The sequence below is a fragment of the Myotis yumanensis genome, unplaced genomic scaffold (genome assembly GCF_028538775.1).
Source record: "Myotis yumanensis isolate MYYU_CA2020_CCGP unplaced genomic scaffold, mMyoYum1.0.hap1 SCAF_1, whole genome shotgun sequence".
NCBI lineage: Eukaryota > Metazoa > Chordata > Mammalia > Chiroptera > Vespertilionidae > Myotis > Myotis yumanensis.
In genome coordinates this window covers 42,730,784-42,751,342 of record NW_027223752.1, presented here as the reverse complement: position 1 = coordinate 42,751,342, position 20,559 = coordinate 42,730,784, and the positions used below count along the sequence as shown (strand labels likewise).

Here is a 20,559-nt window from a genome sequence, read left to right as displayed (position 1 = left end):
TCTGTCCACATCTTTGGGAACCCCTGAACCTGCTGGGGCTGGACCCCAACATCTGGTGCCGAAAAGGAAGACCTCCAGAAGCTCCCGGTGCAGCGTGGCAGTGTTTGCACTGTGGCCTTTGCGAGTGGTCGCCTCAGAACCAGTCTCCCTGTGAGTGGCGCCCAGAAACCTCGGGCCGGTGGAGTCTCCTGTAACCAGGAGCCCAGAGGGCCACAGAGACAGTACCCTTGTCTGGGCGGCAGACATCTGCAGTAAGAATGTCCTTCTCCCCTCATTTGAATCGCCCTCCCATGGGAATCCCAGCACTCCCACCAGGGATTCCACCACCACAGTTTCCTGGCTTTCCTTCACCTGTACCTCCAGGAACCCCAATGATTCTTGTACCAATGAGCATTATGGATCCTGGTCCAACTGTCCGAGTACCCACTGTATCCATGGTTGGAAAGCATTTGGGAGCAAGAAAGGATCATCCAGGCTTAAAGGCAAAGGAAAATGATGAAAATTATGGTCCTACTACTACTGTTTTTCTTGGCAACATTTCTGAGAAAGCCTCAGACATGCTCCTAAGACAGCTCCTTGCTAAATGTGGCTTGGTTTTAAGCTGGAAGAGAGTACAAGGTGCATCTGGAAAACTTCAAGCCTTTGGATTCTGTGAGTATAAGGAGCCTGAATCTACCCTCCGTGCAGTCAGGTTATTGCATGACCTGCAGATTGGAGAGAAGAAACTGCTTGTTAAAGTTGATGCAAAGACAAAGGCACAACTGGATGAATGGAAAGCAAAGAAGAAAGCTTCTAATGGGACTGCGAGGCCAGAAACTGTCACTAATGATGACGAAGAAGCCTTAGATGAAGAAACTAAGAGAATAGATCAGATGATCAAAGGGGCCATTGAAATTTTATTATGTGAATACTTCAGTGAGCTCAATGCCCCTTCACAAGAATCTGACTCTCACCCCAGGAAGAAGGAGGAGATTTTCCGCAGATTTCCAGTGGCACCTCTGAACCGGTATCCACACATCACTAAGGAAGATATAAATGCTATAGAAATGGAAGAAGACAAAAGAGACCTGATATCCCGAGAGATCAGCAAATTCAGAGATACACACAAGAAACTGGAAGAAGAGAAAGGCAAAAAAGAAAAAGAAAGACAAGAAATTGAGAAAGAACGGAGAGAAAGAGAGAGGGAGCGTGAAAGGGAACGAGAAAGGCGAGAACAAGAAAGGGAAAGAGAACGTGAGCGAGAAAAGGAGAAGGAACGAGAACGGGATAGGGATCGTGACCGGACAAAGGAGAGAGTTCGTGACCGCGATCAGGAAAGGAGTTCCGATCGGAATAAGGATCAGAGTCGATCAAGAGAAAAGAGCAGAAATCGTGAAAGGGAGCGGGAGCGGGAAAGAGAGAGAGAACGAGAAAGAGAACGTGAACGACAAAGAGAGGGTGAAAGGGAACGGGAGCGAGAAAGAGAAAAATACAAGAAGCGGGATCGAGAAGAGTATGAACGAAGAAAACTTGAAAGAAAACTCTGGGAGAAAGAAGCTGCTTATCAAAAGCGCGTTAAGAATTGGGAAATCAGAGAACGGAAGAAAAGCCAGGAGTATGGGAAAGAGGCTGAAAGAGAAGAGGAAAGGAGAAGAGAAATGGCAAAAGAAGCTAAACTACTAAAAGAATTCTTAGAAGATTATGATGATGATAGAGATGATCCCAAATATTACAGAGGAAGTGCTCTTCAGAAAAGACTGCGTGACAGGGAAAAGGAAATGGAAGCAGATGAACGGGATAGGAAAAGAGAGAAGGAAGAGCTAGAGGAAACCAGGCAGCGACTTCTGGCAGAAGGGCATCCGGATCCAGATGCAGGGCTTCAGAGGATGGAACAAGAGGCTGAGAGGCGCAGACAACCACAAATTATGCAAGAACCAGAATCAGAAGAAGAGGAAGAAGAAACGCAAGAAAAAGAAGAAAAACGAGAGGAACCTGTGGAAGAGGAAGAAGAGCCAGAGCAGAAGCCCTGTCTTAAACCAACTCTGAAGCCCATCGGTTCTGCCCCATCTGTTTCCTCTGCCAGTGGCAATGCAACCCCCAGCACTCCTGGGGATGAGTCTCCCTGTGGTTTTATTCCTCAAGAAAATTCGCCAGGTCAACAACAACCTGAGGAGCATAGGCCAAAAATAGGACTGAGACTTAAACTGGGTGCTCCCAATAGTCCTGGTCAACCTAACTCTGTGAAGAGAAAGGAACTCCCTGTAGATAGTGTCTTTAACAAATCTGAGGATGAAGACAGTGATGATGTACCCAGAGAAAGGAAACTGGTTCCCTTGGATTATGGTGAAGATGATAAAAATGCTGCCAAAGGCACGGTAAACACTGAAGAAAAGTGCAAACACATGAAGAGTCTCATTGAGAAAATTCCTACAGCCAAACCTGCGCTTTTTGCCTATCACCTGGATTGGTCTATTGTGGACTCTATATTGATGGAAAGACGAATTAGACCTTGGATCAATAAGAAAATTATAGAATACATAGGTGAAGAAGAAGCTACATTAGTTGATTTTGTTTGTTCTAAGGTTATCGCTCATAGTTCACCTCAGAGCATTTTAGATGATGTTGCCATGGTACTTGATGAAGAAGCAGAAGTTTTTATAGTCAAAATGTGGAGATTATTGATATATGAAACAGAAGCCAAGAAAATTGGTCTTGTGAAGTAAAACTCTCTGTACGTTGAGAGTTCCATTTCAGATATCGTCTTTCCCATCCTTCAAAGGACTTTGAAAAAATTTTTTGTCTTCAAAGACATTTGTGAGATCTGTAATTTTTTTTAAGTGTAGAAAATGTGAATATATATATATATATATATATATATATATATATATATATATTTCCCTCCAAATTTGTTGATGCCCTGTGTACTCCCTTGGTTGTAAAGACATCCGAATCCTACCTTGGTTCTCTTTATACTCTGTACAAATTTGTATTGTTTGAATTTTGGAGTTTAAACCCTCCTACTAAAAGAAGCAGAAGCCATCAGTGATTCTTTTTTTTTTTAAAATATATTTTATTGATTTTTCACAGAGAAGAAGGGAGAGGGATAGAGAGTTAGAAACATCGATCAGCTGCCTCCTGCACACTCCCCACCGGGGACGTGCCCACAATCCAGGCACATGCCCTTGACCGGAACCGAACCTGGGACCCTTGAGTCCGCAGGCCAACGCTCTATCCACTGAGCCAAACCAGTCAGGGCCATCAGTGACTCTTGAAAGGCGTGCTTGGGAAGGTACACTTGAGTTGAAGAAATATATTGTCACATGGTAGCGATGAAGTGGGAGTCCCTGTGGCTCATTTTTATTTCACAGAGCCAAATGTTGGAACAAATGAGTGTTTTGGGAAGGAGAGAGCCAGAATAGCCTTTGTGCTTATAGAATAGATCAACTATTAAAAGTAGTGTTCACTTAATAGATTATAAAATAGACTGAGAGATTTATAAACAAGGAGATAATTATTTTCTAAGTTTTCCTGGATTAGAGAAACAGGCACTTCCTAAATGTTTTGCTATGAATGTGAGCAGGGACATGTGTCTGGCATCTAACTGACATTCAGTAAAACTCCACTGAGTGAGCAAATGCGTGCATCAATGAATGACCTGTGCTGATTCATTCTTCTTTTCTATATAAAAAGATTGAATAATTGAGTTTTCTTCATTCTCTGTCTCCTGGCTTGAAAGTTATGCATACTTTTCATATTGTTATAGTGGTTGCCCTTACTTGTGCTTTCCCCCAGATACAAGGAGATGTTAAGTTTCCTTACATTTGATTCCAAGTTCCATGTCCCCCTACTGAAACACACAGGTGGATTTTCTATGATGCTAATGAATCTGAAGTTCAGAGCCCTTCACTTGCATGCTCCAATGTTTTAGTACCTATTTAACAAGTGTGAGGAGGTATGATACACACACAAAGAACTGCATTTTTTCCATTTATGTAGACAGAAATCTGGAGAATATGTGTGGGAATGGAGATTGTGATTAAGGTAGAAGGAATATAAAGTTGGAAAGCCTTAAAAAATGGGACTGAGGTTTCAGAGGGAGGGGGAAGAGAAATAGAGGAAGGGAGAAGGGAGAGGAAGCGGGAAGAAGGATGAGGGAAGGAGAGGGAAAGCTTTTTATCTCTTCTGCTTCTCCCCAGATGGAGACTGTCACTTACAAAGGCCATGGAGATAGGTGAACCCTCAGGATATAATGCAAAGCTAGGAAGGAGACAGATATTTTTAGCAAGATACATTGCAGAAGATAAGGTGGATGGGGTTTAATCATTGTAACTGAAAAGTGCTAGTTGTCTTTCAGATCCTTTATCTGAGGACTTCCCTCCTCTCCTTTACTGCAATGCTGATGTGAATTGACCCCTCACTATCCTACCCATTCATGGACACTAGACAAAGACACAAAATGACTTAGAACTCACAATGGAGGTAAGAAACAGGAAAGGCAGGACCTTGGTGAGGGAAAGGGGTAGGGGGTGAAAAGGACTGAGAACCTGGGGGTGGTGGGAGAGATAGAGGGTGTGAGGAGGAGGGAATAAGGGGAATCTTCTGATGGCAGGTTAACTGGGAGGTTCTGCTCAAGAGACTGGACCAAGACCCAGTACCAAGGAGAGAGCACTTGGAGACACACTGAACAGCCTAGAGATGTGACATTGACGTGGCCTTGACGTGGCTAGGAATTTTTTCACTGACCAGAAGCAAAGACTGGCTGAACACTCTCTAGGGTTGTGTGTGCATGCTTCACTGACCGAGAGTAAGACCACTTCATTTTAGGTTTTAACCGCCCCTCCTTTTACCACCAAGAGCATAGTGGCAGGTCACAGTAGAAAAAGAAATGGCATGTGTCAGAGTAAAAACAGCCATAGATCCGGAAGACTCTGATTTAATCACACTGCTCCTGACAGCAGATCCTCTTGTTTCTCTCTAGCCCCGCCATCAACCATAGCAAGTCAGATTTCATGGATATGAGCAACTAACACTGAGGCATTCCTATGATTTATGGACTCACTACGCCTCCCAGCAATATCATGAATAATTTATGTGGCATTTAACCTGCAGCGGAAAGACTCAACAGTTCATTTTCCATCTGCAAACCTCAGAGGAACTTTCTGGCCAGTCAGCTGTTATTTGATCAATTGACCACTCAGTTAACTGTGCACCTGGGTTAAAAGATAGTGGATGGTGAAATTACATTGGAATGTTTCATGAGTCAAGGCATTCCCATTGAAGAAAAAAATAATTTCACAAACTGCAAGGTTTTAACAATCACGACTGTGAAAATGGTATTTCAAAGTGATGTTCTGTGTTCTAGCTTAATTTTCAACTTTTCTGTATTTTGATTTATAAGTGGTGTGCTGTTTTAAGGAAAGGATGTTTTCCTTACAAGGTACTTTGCTGTGTACACAACTTATCTGTAACAGCAGAATCTTGCTCTCCTTTCTCATTCACAGAAGAACAAAGATAGCAGAAGAACACTGGCTAGAGGGGAAAGAGCAAAAAATATTGCTTATCAATTTTTCATTTTTTGTAGGCATTGGCTTGAAATTCAATGGCAAACATGATTCACTAATTGAGAAGAAAAACAAATGCTACTATTTTTATGAAAACGAATGCCCTTGCCCATGATAAGATGGAATGTTAACTCTACTGAAAAACAAACAAAAAAACAAGAACACACAAACAGTGAACCAGGAGTTAGCCTGCTTAGGCCAGCGATCTACCACAAGCTACTGAGCAATCTTGGGCAGGCCACTGTTACAATCTTTGTTTTTTTTAATGAGATATAAAGGTAGATTTTTTTATGAGGTTAGTGAAGCTGAAGTTGAGGGTCCCTCACTTTCATGCTCTGACATTTTAATACATATTTAACAAATGTGAAGTTAATTATTATCTCCATCCACCTCCTTTGAGAAGGTGCAATACACACATAAGGAACTGCATGATTTTTTTCTAATTTTACACACAGAAATCTGAAGAGCACTTAAGAACATGTAGAACCAAAGGATCAAAATCATGAATGTGGACTTTTATTTTATTGTAGATGTAAAGAGAGAAGATAGGGACGTAGACAAGGTACAGATGTGCCAGAGAGGCTCTTGGAAAACTGAGAATTGAGTGAAAAAAGTTAACACCAGTTTTAAGATTTGGTAATAGCAATGGCATCTTGAAGATAGTACTCTTTCAAAGCCAAGGGTAGGAAGAGCTTTAGAGTCAGCTAAAATATAATAGATGATGTTAACATTTCCAAGAGAAAAACCTAGCAATCAGAAGTATGATCAGCCCTGGCTGGCGTGACTCAGCTGGTTGGGCATCATCCCATGTACCAAGAGGTCGTCAGTTGATTCCTGGTCAGGGCACAGGCCTGGGTTGTAGGGGTGTACAGGTGGGAGCCTATAAATTTTTCTTTCTCTCTCCTTCTCCCTTCCTCTCTCTCTCAAATCTATAAAAACATATTAAAACACAAAAAGAAGTAGGTGATCAACACAAAGCAGAAAACATTGCTGTGTCTACTCAGCACTGATGAGGGATACAGGATCATGTGTAGGGGTTATTGAAGGAAAGGGGAAACTTGTATGTAAAAGGAGAGAATTAAACTGGTCTTAGCTGACAGAAATAGAATTATTATTATTATTTTTTATTAAATCTTTATTGTTCAGATTATTACATTAGTTACTCTTTTTTCCCACCATAACTCCCTTCCACCCAGTTCCCACCCCACCCACCGCCCTCACTCCCCACCCACTGTCCTAACCCATAGGTGCACAATTATTGTCCAATCTCTTCCCTCCCCCCCTACATCCCTCCCCCGCCCCCCCGAGAATAGTCAGTCCATTTCCATTCTATGTCCCTGATTCTATTACAATCACCAGTTCATACTGTTCATCAGATTATTTATTCACTTGATTTTTAGATTCACTTGTTGATAGATGTGTATTTGTTGTTCATAATTTGTATCTTTACCTTTTTCTTCTTCTTCCTCTTCTTAAAGATACCTTTCAGCATTTCATATAATACTGGTTTGTTGGTGATGAACTCCTTTAGCTTTTTCTTATCTGTGAAGCTCTTTATCTGGCCTTCACTTCTGAATGATAGCTTTGCTGGATAAAGTAGTCTTGGTTGTAGGTTCTTGGTATTCATCACTTTGAATGTTTCTTGCCACTCCCTTCTGGCCTGCAAAGTTTCTGTTGAGAAATCAGCTGACAGTCGTATGGGTACTCCCTTGTAGGTAACTGATTTTCTTTCTCTTGCTGCTTTTAGGATTCTCTCTTTGTCTTTTGCTCTTGGCATTTTAACTATGATGTGTTTTGGTGTGGTCCTCTTTGGATTCATTTTGTTTGGAGTTCTATGCGCTTCCTGGACTTGGAAGTCTATTTCTTTCACCAGGTAGGGGACGTTTTCTGTCATTATTTCTTCAAATAGGTTTTCAGTATCTTGCTCTCTCTCATCTTCTGGCACCCCTATAATTCAGATGTTGGTATGCTTGAAGCTGTCTCAGAGGCTCCTTACACTATCTTCGTATTTTTTTATTCTTTTTTCATTTTGCTTTTCCAGTTGGGTGTTTTTTACTTCTTCGTATTTCAAATCTTTGACTTGATTCTTGCGATCCTCTGGTCTGCTGTTGGGAGTCTGTATAGTATTCTTTATTTCAGTCAGTGTATGCTTAATTTCTAGTTGGTTCTTTATCACAACATCGAGGGTTTCACCAGTCTTCTTGAAGATCTCACTACATTTATCGGCAGCTTCTAGACAGTTCTTTAAAGACCTTAAAAGTGTGGTTTTGAACTCTATATCCAGCAGTTTGCTTTCCTCCAATTCTGTCGTTTGTGTCCTGTTTCTTTGTCTCGGCATTTTTTATGCTTCGCTGTGTCGATAGAGTGCCTTTCTGTGCTAAGTGTCCCAATTACCTGAGGTAGACACTCTTGGTGCACCCCCTTATGGGTTTTGTGCACAGTCTTGTTGTAATTAAGCCTTGACTGTTGTAGTTATCACTGGGAGGAATTGACCTCCATGCCAATTGGCTGTGAGAATCAGCTGTGTCTGCAGTGGGAGAACTTTGTGCTGGAGACACCCCTCTGGGGCTAGACTTGCTTTGATGGGGCTTTGGTGCTCACTGAGTCTGCCCCCTGAGTGTGTCTTTTATGGTTCCATGGAGCTGCAAACTGGATGGTCCCATTCTGACCTCTGGGCTTCCTGGCTCCTGGATCTTTAGGGAGGTGCTAATCTAGCCTTTGCCTGAGGCGATCCAGCAGGGGCAGGTCCCACGGGATCAACAGGGCGGGGTTAGCAATTATGGCTGCTCTCAGTCTTGCCCTCAGAGACTCTGCTTCTCAGTGTCCCATTAATCTCTGCAAGCCCCTCGGAGAGAAAGCTGCCCTCGGGTTCTGACCGATGCCAGACAGTCCCGCTTCTCCCGTATGAGTCTGGGTCCCTAGAGACTTGCCCGGAACTGGAGCTCAGAGCCTGAGACGCCCTCCCAATTGAAAACGACAACTGCGCCCTCAGCCGCCAGCCAGCTCTGCACGCACCTCCGCACCTTAGTATTTCACCTCCGCACTGCGCCTCCTCTGAGTCTCGGTATGGATTTCTCTTTCTTTCTAGTTGTAGAATTTCCACTCAGCCAGCCTTCCTGTGGTTCTGGATGATGTCCTTTCCATCTTTTAGTTGTATTTTTGAAGTGGTTGTGAGAGGCAGCAATCTCCAGTGTTTACCTATCCAGAAATAGAATTATTAAAGGTAAAAATATAAGTCAAGTTTAAAAATTACAAGTCAAAGTTGGGCTTTATAGAAAGCTATATGAAAGAAGATGAAAGCTGGAAATATTTTAACATTAAGATGAGTTAATGCAAATGAAAAGTATAACAAGATGGAAATTTTGGTGAATGTGTCCAGATAAATCACATAACCAATAAGATGCAAAAGATGGAGAGTGCCTTGTTTCTGTGTCCTTGGGATTGTAAGAGTGCGTTAAGCCAAGGCCACTGGTTGTACAGAGATCTTTGCAAAGACTGAATTTCAGTGCATCACTGAAAGGAGCTCCTAATTCTATTAAAGAAGAAAATCCATATGTAAGGGAAGTAATCAAGGAAGGATTAACAGTTGACTCGTTAGCTTTTCCCTCAGTGGAAAAGGAGTTAAGAAGGAATTTATGTAGCAAATAAGCTCATAAAGAGGTCTATCTGCTGGACACTTCTGGGGACCATAATGACTATCTTGGTCATAAACAGTGTCTATAAATCAAGTGCTGGCAAATCTATGATGTCTATTTGTGACTATCATTAACTGCAGAGAATTTCAACTTGGGATTTGGCGGAATACATTCCACAAGTGGACTGTGTAAATGGCTTAAGATGGCAGCAATTGTATCAGTTGCTTCTTTAGGTTCCTCTCATTACCACCTGCTATAGTTCAGCAAGGACGAGCTCATCTTCACAGGAAGGAGGGGTTGAAATGGAAGTAAAAAACAGAAGGGAAGAGTTTGAATCATACATCTGACTCTCTTTGCTTTGATTTCAGGCTCACTAAGCAACCTTTTCATTAATACTCAGCTTCCCAGAGTTGCCTCTGAGGGAAAGATTGCACTAGTCTTCATAATGTGAGAGTTTTGGTCCATACGACTATGGAAAACTGCCTATTGTCTTCTCTAGCAGAGAGGTGTGGACAAGGAGCCCGGAGTGCTGGTGAACCTTGATCCCTGGCATAGGTCAGGGCTATGCACCCACTGTTTAGTCCAGACAATGGTAGCTGAAGCAACTTCCCCACCAGATAGTCATGTAAATCCTTACGGATAAGATAGTCTGTCTGTTACTGGAAATTGCCTGCCTAAGGGCTACAGGTGTATCCCAAATTGAATAAAAGGATGGCAAGGCCAGAGCCCAGCTGGAGTCCTTCCTCTTGGGATGGGCTTCCTCCTGGCTCCTTAATTTCCAAATTATTATTTCTTGTCTCGTCTCTTACATTTGCATGCGGCCCCTCTTCCAGAGCCGGAACGCTGAACCACGCAGGACGGGGGTCACATTCACATATGACGGTTCAATTTCTGATCAATGAGTACATTTCCTGTTTATCCAGAGGTCATTAGTCTAGTGGTTCTTAAACTTTAGCATGCATGGGAATCACATCATGTGAGCATGTGCTTGGTTCATTTCAAACAGGGCTTATTAAAACTAGATTGCTGGGGAGCGGGGGGGGGGGGGAGGGGGGGTTAGAGAGCAACCAAAGGACTTGTATGCATGCATATTAACATAACCAATGGACACAGACACTGGGGCGGTGGGGCTTGCCCGGGTTGGAATGGCTGGCGGGGGGAGGGGGGAGAAGGAGGGTCAATAGGAAAAAAGGAGGCATATGTAAAACTTCAGACAATAAAACAAACAAACAAACAAAAACTAGATTGCTGGGCAATCTATAATGTGAGCTACAGTAGCAAATTTGAACATTTTAAATTTCTAGTAGCTACATTAAAAAGGTAAAAAGAAACAGGTGAAATGAGTGGATAATGTTTTTATTTAACCCTACATATCCAACATATTCCCATTTCAATATGTAATGAATATAAAACTGTGATGAAATAGTCTACATTTTTTTTCCCCCATACTAAGTCTTCAAAACCGGGTGCATTTGACGCAGCACATCTGTTTGGACTAGCTACTAGTATATTTCAGCAGCTTCAGGTGGCTGGTGACTAATGGATTGAACAGTGTGGTTTTAGAGCCTCCAAATTCTCCGAACTTATGCCACCAGAATAAAGCAGGTAAGTTCACACCATTTTGAAAACTCTGCCAGGGGGTTTTGGAACAACCACTGACACCCATTCCTGGATTCCAGGTTGGAATTCTTGCTCTTAAGGTTCTCACAGCTCCCAGAGGATCTGGTGTTGCTGTTTCCAGCAGAAAATAACAAAATAGCCTTTGCTTTTGTGGCGTACATGTGGGGGCACACTGGCTCACCCGAGCCTTAAAACAGGGGCTTCTGCTCTTTCTGTCCCTGGTTTCTTGGTACTACCCGCCCCGCCCCCACCTCCACACACACACACACACACACACACACACACTCACACAACATCACCATCATCATCATCATCATCATCAGCTCCTGTACTCTTCTGTTCTTACTTCACCTTCAATTGCTACAGGTTTGGGGGGGGGGGGGGGGGGGCGGGGGTAGGGGGGGTAGGGGGGGGGAGAGAAAGAAATAAAAAGAATTAGAATTAATAGAGACTCCTAGCCTGCCAGATAAACCGGCATCTCCTATACCAGGTGTTCTTTGTATTTGCGACAAGGGTTTATGGATAAGAAAGAGGATTTGTACTTAAATATCAGAAACATTCTAGTGCTTGGCCGGTTATATTGTTCACGCTTCTATCGCTTGCACTGTCCTCCGAAGCATTTGTCCTCTAGTGCATCTTGACAAAGCGCCTGCACAAATTTAACAGGCGTGCAAAGCCTGGAGGAGAAACATTGATCTGCCTATAATTTGTTTGTGGAGTGATCAGAACGGGGTTGAGGTGATTTCAATTTTGGAGCCCAAGTCGCCAGGCTGGCTTTTTGTCAGGCAATTAGTTCCGCTGGCTGGGCCAGCGTGCCCTGATGCAGCGCCGCGGGGAACCGGGCACATGGGAGCACGTAGCCTGTGTTGCTTCCTCCAGTGTCCTCCTGTCGCTGTGGTTCATTTTGGGTAAAATTCCCTTCTGCACGCCAGGTTCTGTGACTTTGCTGAGCATAGTTCTGTGGGTAAGTGCTCTGGAGAAGGAGTTGGAGGAGGATAAGCAGAGAGAGGAAATCCTATCAGTAGTTAATACTTCTAGGTTGTCTGGCAATGCGTTAAGCTCACAGTCCCACAGAGGGAGGCCCCACCCACCCACCGCAGCGCCGCCAGCCAGGTAGCTGGGCCTCCCTCTGCGGGGCTATCGTGGGGCGATGGCCGCTCTGACCCATAGCATCCCACCAGCCTTGGCTGACCTGGGGCCAGTGTATGTCATAGCTTGGTAGTCCAGATGGTCAATTTGCATATTATGCTAGTATCATTATAGATACTAACAACCTCAAATGATAGGTATTAATATCCTCATTTTACTAATGATGAAATCAAGGGGCAAAGAGAGGTGAGTAATTAGCCAGTCACACTTTGAGAAGTGCAGCTGGGTTGCAACATGGATGCTCTCAATTCCTGAACTATGCTGCTTGCTCAGTCACAGCCTGGGCTTCCGGAAGGAACGGGTCTGGATGAAGAGACAAGATCATAGTAACCCCAACAATGCACTTCCACCCATGAGGGCAGGGACCACGTCAGTACCCTCCAAACCCAACAGAACTGGACTCATTGAAGGTGCATCGTAGGCACATAGGAGGCACAGCCATATTCGTTCAGTGACTGAACTACATGATCCCTTCTGACTCTCACAATGACCATGAGAGGAAGCAAGGAAAGGTATTATTATCTTTATTTATGATGACTTTACCTGAATTGAAGGGAATATCTCACCTTCCCAAAGTGATTTAAACAGATTTCTGAGTTGTTGCAGTTTTAACTGTTGTGGTAACAACTTGCCTGTGAAGGCTGAAGTTCCCAGAAGCAGGGACCATTTCCTATACGTTCGTGTCCTGTTAGTCACAGTGCAGAGAGAGGACCCTCCTGGGATGACAGGGTTCTATCTGACAGCACTGCTCTAGAGGCAGGCAGAGGCCAGTGGTGGTCACCTAACATCACACCCGACTCCAGAGCTGGAAGTGGAACTTAAGAATTTTTGAATGGGTAAATGAAGGAATACCATAATGGGAGTGTTTCTTAATATAGACTGAGCTGATGACAGTGATAAGTCATGGGCTGAATTAGTGCTTGCCAGGGTAGCTGACTCCATTTTTCAAAATGAATCGTCCAAAAGAGCGAAACAACTCATTTCTTTAAACATGTCAAAATGCAGTTTTAAATATAGTGCTAAGTAATGACAAGATGCCGGAGTGGTTTAGTCAGTGATTACTGTTGTTTGATAGTAATTTAAAAACAAAACAGGAACAATGTTTGTGCCAATATGGCATTTAAATAGTCAAAACCAACTCCACTTAGATTATGAATTAACTCACATTTATTAATAATATATTTCATTTATTTTGTATCATTTTTCTTGAAGCTTAAAGTGTACCCTGGTGATTATATTAGTTAATATCATGGAATCTATCTATGTCAGGGGACTGGCATTGCCTTTTCAAAAAAAAAAAAATGACAGAGAAATGAAAAAATGTCAAGGTTTTAATTGACCATGATGCCCAGCCAGCAGGTGTGGAATCCTGAGTCCCCTCTGCTTGCCCGGGGATTGTCTCACCTACACTTTTGGGGACATTTGAATGAAAAAAAAAATAGCAAAAAATAAAATAAAAATACTGGGAAGGCTTGGGTTCTTGCACTAAATTTCCCAGAAAGTGCAGATTATTTTAAATTGCTACCTGCCCTAACCAGCTTCTTAGGGAAGAAATGCCTTTTATCAGTTTAGTAAGTTGGCATTTTGTAGAAACACAACAAAGGCTGTGTCACATTTAGCCTCTTTTGGCCTTTAACTAATCTCATCTATAAGACTGCCTGCCCTTAGCTAAGACTGATCTAATATAATTTGTGAAATGGACATGCAAAGGTGGTTGGGCCTTATTCTAAGGACAATGAGATGCCACTGGAGTATTTTACACAGGGGAGTAGAATGAACAAATTTATATATTAGAAAAGTCAATCTGCAAGGCATAAAAGAGCCAAGGGATGAAAGAGCCAAGACTGGGAGTTAGAGTCTAATGCAAAGACTTTCATTAATCAGAGAAAGAGATGATTGGGCAGAGAATAGGTAACATATTAGGGAAGTGTATAGATTTGAGAAATATTAAGAAAGAGAAGCAACAAGACTTATGGTTTAGAAATGGGGGGTGAGGAAGGCAGAAGTTAAGGTTGATCCCTGCCTTGGGCAGCTAGTGATTGGTGGTACCATTAACCTAGACAGGGAACAAGGGAGAGGAAGGATGATAAATTCAACTGTATTCTGGAATCTAAAGTGAACAATGAGGCATCCAAGTGAGCTTGCAGAAGGCATTTGGATAGTCTAATCTGAAGCTCAGGGGACCAATCTGGGCTGGAGATAAAGATTTTGAAGCTGCCACCACCACCTGAATGACATTTGATTCATGAAAGCAGATGAGATCCCCAAGTGAAAATGTGGAGTGAGGTGCTAAGAAGGCCAATGATGAGATCAGCCTAGGAAGAGGAGCCCAGAGAAGCAACCAGTGAGAGAGGAAGAGAACTAGGAGATTATAGTGGGATCAAGGAGAAGAGACTATTTCAGGAAGAAAGGGATGGTCATCATGTCAAATGCTCAGAGAGGACAATAAAGTGGGGGTTGAATGGTGTCAATATGGTTTTTCAAGAGAGAGGTCATTGGTGACTTTGGGGAGTGAACTTCCTGGGGAATGATGGGAGCAGGTGGGTTGCAGTGGGTTGAAGAGTGAATGGGAGTTGTAGAAGTGACCGTAAATATAAATGACTCTCAAAAACTTGGTGGTGAAGGAGTTTTGAGATGGTTGGTAACAGATTTCTATCTATCACCACTGTGCCATTTTCAGACGTGTACCTCCTATTAGAGGTGTTTGTAACCTCCCTTATGCTCTGTACTACTGCAAGCATGTTGAACGTACAGATGGGGTCTTCTACATCCTCACCTCTTCTTAGTTCCTAATGTAGGTCTTGCATGTAGAAAGAAAGTGCTCTGTTGATATGTTTACTTACTAGTACTTTCCAGATTTCAAATTTAAGGCTCTTATTGGACTTAAATCTATATATATAAAAGCCTAAGTGACCATTATGACCAGACAACCAGATGACTGGCCAGTAGCTATGATGCACACTGACCAACAGGGGGCAGATGCTCAATGCAGGAGCTACCCTTGGTGGTCAGTGTGCTCCCATAGCCAACCTTCCACTGCTGGCCAACTTCCTGCAGTCCCTCCCCCCATGCAGGCTGGCTCCAATTGCCCAATCGCCAGCTGTGCACAAATTTGTGCACTGGGCCTCTAGTATATACATAAAGTGTGTGTTCTTTTCATGTGTTTGCCTCTTATACAACTTTCTCTGAATAAAAAGGTCTCAGTTCCAGGTGGGAAAAAGGTAATGACACAGATCCATAAAAATTTAATAGAATGGAATGTTTTCAGAAAATTTTGTGAATTAGGGAAAAATCCGCCCCCCCCCAAAAGCCCCAGAAGAAATAGAACAAGGATGAATATGTTTTAATAAAAAAATTTATTATGATTATTTACACCTCCTTGATAAGCATATAAATGTAAACTTTTATTGTTGGCTTTATTTCAGATGACTTATCCAAATTCAGAGTTAATACCATCACGTGAGTATACAGGTAGTGAGAAAATTTTATTATATTCACAGAATATACATACACGTGCATTCAAAATGTGTCCCTCCTTAAGCCAGTGGTATAGACACTGCCCCGTTGACCCTGCTTCTGCTTCGCAGGTGGACACTGGACTCTGTGATGTCGTCCACATGCTCCTCACTCTTCTTTTCCTTCAGGCTGTTGATGAATCTCAGGGTGATTTCATCCCACTCCTCCGGCAATAGCATCAGCAGAAATCCAATGCAGATGATGATGGTAGCAGCCAGGCGCACGACATTGAAGATCACCTCCTGCTTCAGGAGATCCACAGCTAAATAAGAAATATCAGGTCAGTCACTGTCTATGACTCTTTCTAAGCTTTCTTAAAAAGAAAAGACCAAAGTTTGTGCTACTTCTAGAGATTTCCAAAGGTCTTTCTTGTTCTTTCAAGCTCATCTTTCCTTTTTTTATACCATCATCTGTGGCATTCCCTTCTTTTGCTTTTCATTCCTTCTCACTAAATCATACTTATCCTTCAAGGCCCCTATGAGCTGATTTCATCACCTCTGCAGTTTTACTTCTTAGGATTTTTCCTCTGCATCCCTTCATGCTTCTCCAAGTTTCATTGCCCCACTGAAGATTTTACAAATGAGCCAACCTGTTAATGTCTAGGTCTTTTGCACATGCTGTTCTTTTACAAATTTTCAATTGAGGTGAACTTCATGTAACATAATATCGACCATTTTAAAGTGCATTGAGTGGCATTTAGTGCATGCATCATGTCGTACAACCATCACCTCTGCCTGCTCCCAAAGGATCTCCATCACTTGAAAATAAAACCTCATATTCATTAAGCAGCCCCCTAGTCCCAGCCCCCAGCCCCTGGCAACCACCAATCTACTGTTGGTTTCTATGGCTTTACCTATTCTGGATACTTCATATCAATGGTGTCTGGCTTCTTTTCACTTAGCATGATGTTTTTGAGGTTTATCCATGCTGTGTCATGTATTCATACTTTCTCCCTTTTAATGGCTGAATAATATCCCATTGTATGTATCATGATTTGTTTATCCATTCACTTATTGATGGACATTTAGGTGTTTCCACGTTGGACCATTGTGAATAATACTGCTATTTACATTCATGTACAATGATATTTTTGAGTCCCTGTTTTCAATTTGGGGTAGGTACCTAATAGTGGAATTGTTGGTCATACACATGCTGTTCTTTTTCCATGGAATGCCCTTCCCTCCTCATATCCACTTCATCCAGCTAACCCCCTTCCCCATTAGATCTCCCTGGTTAGGTTTTTTGCAGGAAGCTCTCTTGGTTGCCCCTCCTATAAGAGCATTCAATACATGCCTCTGTCAAAGCACTTCTCTCTACATTGTATTTACTCAATTCCTTTTGTCTCCCTCTGTTAATACATAGTCTGAAATCAGGGACTATGCCTTATTCAGGATGTATCACCAGTGTTATCAGAGTTCCTGGGTATCCTAAGTGCTCAGAAATCATTTATTGAATGAATGAACATATGGATGAATGAATAAACTTTTTTGACAACTCCAATCCTCCTTAGTATTCCTTTCCTCTGATTATCTTATAGTCCTTGGAGTCTATTACACAATTTGACATTTAATCATAAATTACTTTGTAGAGTTCTAAGTTATTTCATGCATGGAAGTATTATTTTCCAAATGCAGGCATATGCTTCTTAAGGGAACAATAATATCACTTTCCTGTTTCTTCTACAATCCTGATCACAAAGTAAGTGCTCAAGAAACATTTCTTTTTATTGTCCTGAGACAAAGAAGATGGCTATCCAAGGCTTGGAATCATAGAATTTTAAAGTTAGAAGGACTGTAGAGTCATCCAGATAACCTACTTCCAATACTTGTTCCACTGAAAGATTTCATTAGAAAGATTATCCTGGAAAAAAATAGCTTCTCCTCTTGTCCCTGAAGTGAATCAAATTGCTTTTTCCTATATCTGTACGAGAGAGCCATCTGCTGTGCCCGCGGGAGAAGCTTCCCCAGCTCCCCATGGATGGTCTGATGGGGAGCCAACACCCTGTGCATTTCCTACACTTTCATTAGTGACGTTTACTTGAGAGTCCTATGCTGGGATGCCTTTTGTTTCCATAAGATTTCCTCTAAAAATACCACAAAATAGGTTGTCAGGGAGATTACATGAAACTCAAATGATACATTTGGTATTTAATTCTAAAAGCACAACCAAGTAAAGACAGTGTTTGTAGCTGCAAATTTTAAATCTGTTGCAGAGTTATTCTGTTGTCTGCTACCTTCATATTTAAAAACATCTTCCCAGGCGAGGGACATAATTCACAATTGCTCAAAGAAACAACTCAGGGTGTAAAACAAACACAAGCAGGAGACTTACTGTGCGCATGTCAAATCGTACCAGTACCTGCATTTCCAGGAACGCTGAGCAGTGTCCCAATGGAGATTAGGATCGGGTATGTCAGCACCACGCCGACATTCACCAGGATGTTGAAGACTGTAAAATTAAGGAGGATATTGACAATATTGGAGGATAAAGGGGAGTTGATATGCTTGGTGCTTTCCTTCTTAGCATAAAAAAATCAATGTCAATGCCTTTTAAACTGTCTGTACCTTTGGTCAATTAATCCTCTGATTTTGGAGGTAGATGCATGGGTATCTCTCCTGAAGTAGTCTTATTCTTTTCTCCTCCTCTGCCACTCTGGTTGCCTGAGCTCTCGCCAATTGGCTAACAAGGGGTGTATGGTGCAAATGGAAAACGGTGAAATGATCAATTCACTATGCTGTCGTACTGCACCCAGTGGAGTGTGAAGACCTCGCTGCTTGGGGCAGGACCACAGTGTCCAGCCGCACAGGTGGTACCCAGCCCAAGCAGGCTTGCTCAGGAGCATGTCCAGGGCTACACGCTGGAGGAGGGCTACTTTGCAGCAAGCTGGAGATCATGTGCCCACAGATGGGGCCACGAGTCAGTGAAATTTTGATTGTTCCCAGTTAGACTGGTTTTGGCCCGGAAATCATCTAGGTACTGTCCATTAGGATGTTTCATCTTATGGAAACACTCCTATTGATTTCTACTGAAATTAGCAGAGGTTATAACAGGTCATAACCACATATTTTTGGCCTTCAAAAGTAGAATTCAAAGGACCAACAATTAGTATCTGATTATCCTCTTGTTGCGTTTCCTGTCTTGCTTAAGACCTTCCCTTAGGGGCCTGGGCCAGAGTAGAAAAAGAAGACCCCGTGCCTATGGGGAAAGAAAATAAGGGCATTTTTTTCCTTCTAAGTATTACAGTGCTGCTTCAGGTTATGCTTCCGATGATGTCACCTTGATAAAGAAAATCAAGTGAGGGTTGGCAGATGTCCTGCAGGCCAAGTCTTGTGGGTAAATGTGGAGTGGGCAGAGGGGGCTGTCTTAGGTGGTCTGAGGAGAGAGGAGCAGAATGAAAACAATTCGATTCTGAGTAAAGAGCCTGACATGGGGGTGGGGGTGGATGTGTTTGACTGCTTGGCCAGAGAAGAGCAGGCTTATTATTTTTCAGGTTCCTCTAATATCGAGCTACAGCAGGAGCACAGCCTGAAAGTAGGAGCCCCTAGTTGCTCAGGTGACGCCGACACTCATATAGGGAATTGGGAGAAAGAATATTAAAAAGAGTCTGGGTGACTTTTTCTTGGTCATTGACTAGGGGCAGCCTACTTGGCTGAGCCACCAAGCCCAGTTCTGCCTTCTTGCCCTGCTTTGTGAGGGTTTGCTATCTCAAATTCATTCTCTATACACAGCTAGAGTGGGCTGTGTAAGCTGCAGATGTGAGGCTGTCATCTCCCTGCTGAGAGATTAGTAAATGGATTTTAAATTCAACCTGTTCCACCTGGCTTCCCAGGTCCTCCATACCCCACTTCCCTCCTGAATGTCCTCTCCTTCTTTCCTTCCCCTCTTCTTCCTTCCTTCCTTCCTTCCTTCCTTCCTTCCTTCCTTCCTTCCTTCCTTCCTCCTCATTCTGCCTGCACCGGGTGCTCCAGACATTTTGAAACACTTTGAGTTCCTTGAATGAGAGTGGCCCCCTCTCCCTTGCCTGACACAGCGTGGCACACTTGGAGCACAGTAACATTATACAGTGCATCGTGAAGCATGACGAGGCTGCTTGAAGACCAGTGGTGATCAAAGTGGCCTGGGCCTCCGGCTCACACTGTAACCCATAGGAGGCACACCAGTTGGAGAGCTCCAATCTAATCAAGCGATAGCCCGCAAAGAACCTTCTAAACATTCAATAACATGAACCAACCCTAGGCAAGTTTGGGAACTAGAGGACAGAGGTACCCAAGGGAATAATCTAATATGAAAACTCAACTATCCAAGGGAAGGTCGAGTGACGTAGGGAATGGAAGGCAAAGCCTGGGGTCACTTACCCAGCCACATCCCTGCCATCCCACAGAGACAGCCCCAGGGCAGAGCAGCGAAGGAGGACCAGTGCTCCACCTTGGTGAAATACAGGATGACGGGTGTGAAGGAGATGAAGATTAAATTGAAGAAACCCAACGTGGAGACAAAGTGTGCCGCTTCGCCGAAGTTGGCACTTCCGAGAAACATCTTAAACATAACCTGGAATGGGAAGGAAACTCTTAAGCCACACTGTCCGAAGTTTGGCTGCATCAGAAAGGCAAGGTCTGCTCGCTGCCCAGGGAACTGACTGGCCCAGTGTTCATCCTCCATATCTTCTTACCTGCCATCTTCTTAGCTCCTTAATTCCTTATCTCAACAATGACATCTAAGGCGTTATTGAGATAAGGAATGAACATGCTCTATAGCCTTCAGAGGAAGCAGCAAAAGCCATAAAACAAATTCCTTGTGGGTTTGGAAACCACTGGGATACTGCACACTGTGTTATGCACACGACCAGAGATGGGTACAGGATGAATAATAAACAAAAGCAGAGAAACCCTGAGAAATCTTCTCGATTGAAATGCCGTCAATTCTTCCCTTCCAGCCTGGGATTCATTTCACTTTTATTTTGACAGATACTGAAAATTATATTGGACAGAAAGAGCCTGTCATTATGTGCTGAGAGAAATAATAATGATGCCTTGGATTTACAAGTACTTTTCTCTCAGAGCTTAAAATATTTTCACAAACACTGTGTTTATTCTCCAGAT

The 20,559-nt window shown here is 42.9% G+C and overlaps 1 protein-coding gene and 1 pseudogene across 1 annotated transcript in view; one reads left to right on the top strand and one right to left on the bottom strand.

Moving 5' to 3' along the window:
* Positions 1 to 244: 244 nt before the first annotated feature.
* LOC139002613 (RNA-binding protein 25 pseudogene) lies at positions 245 to 2,807 on the top strand (annotated as a pseudogene).
* A 12,506-nt stretch (positions 2,808 to 15,313) lies between these two features.
* Positions 15,314 to 20,559, bottom strand: part of SLC35F4 (solute carrier family 35 member F4) — a 174,485-nt gene continuing 169,239 nt past the window's right edge. The window contains exons 6-8 of the mRNA XM_070403765.1: positions 19,816 to 20,008; positions 17,819 to 17,908; positions 15,314 to 15,722 (exon numbers count right to left, since the gene is read on the bottom strand). Coding sequence (XP_070259866.1) covers positions 15,481 to 15,722; positions 17,819 to 17,908; positions 19,816 to 20,008 — 525 coding nt within the window. The 3' untranslated portion in view covers positions 15,314 to 15,480. The remainder of the gene's footprint in view (positions 15,723 to 17,818; positions 17,909 to 19,815; positions 20,009 to 20,559) is intronic.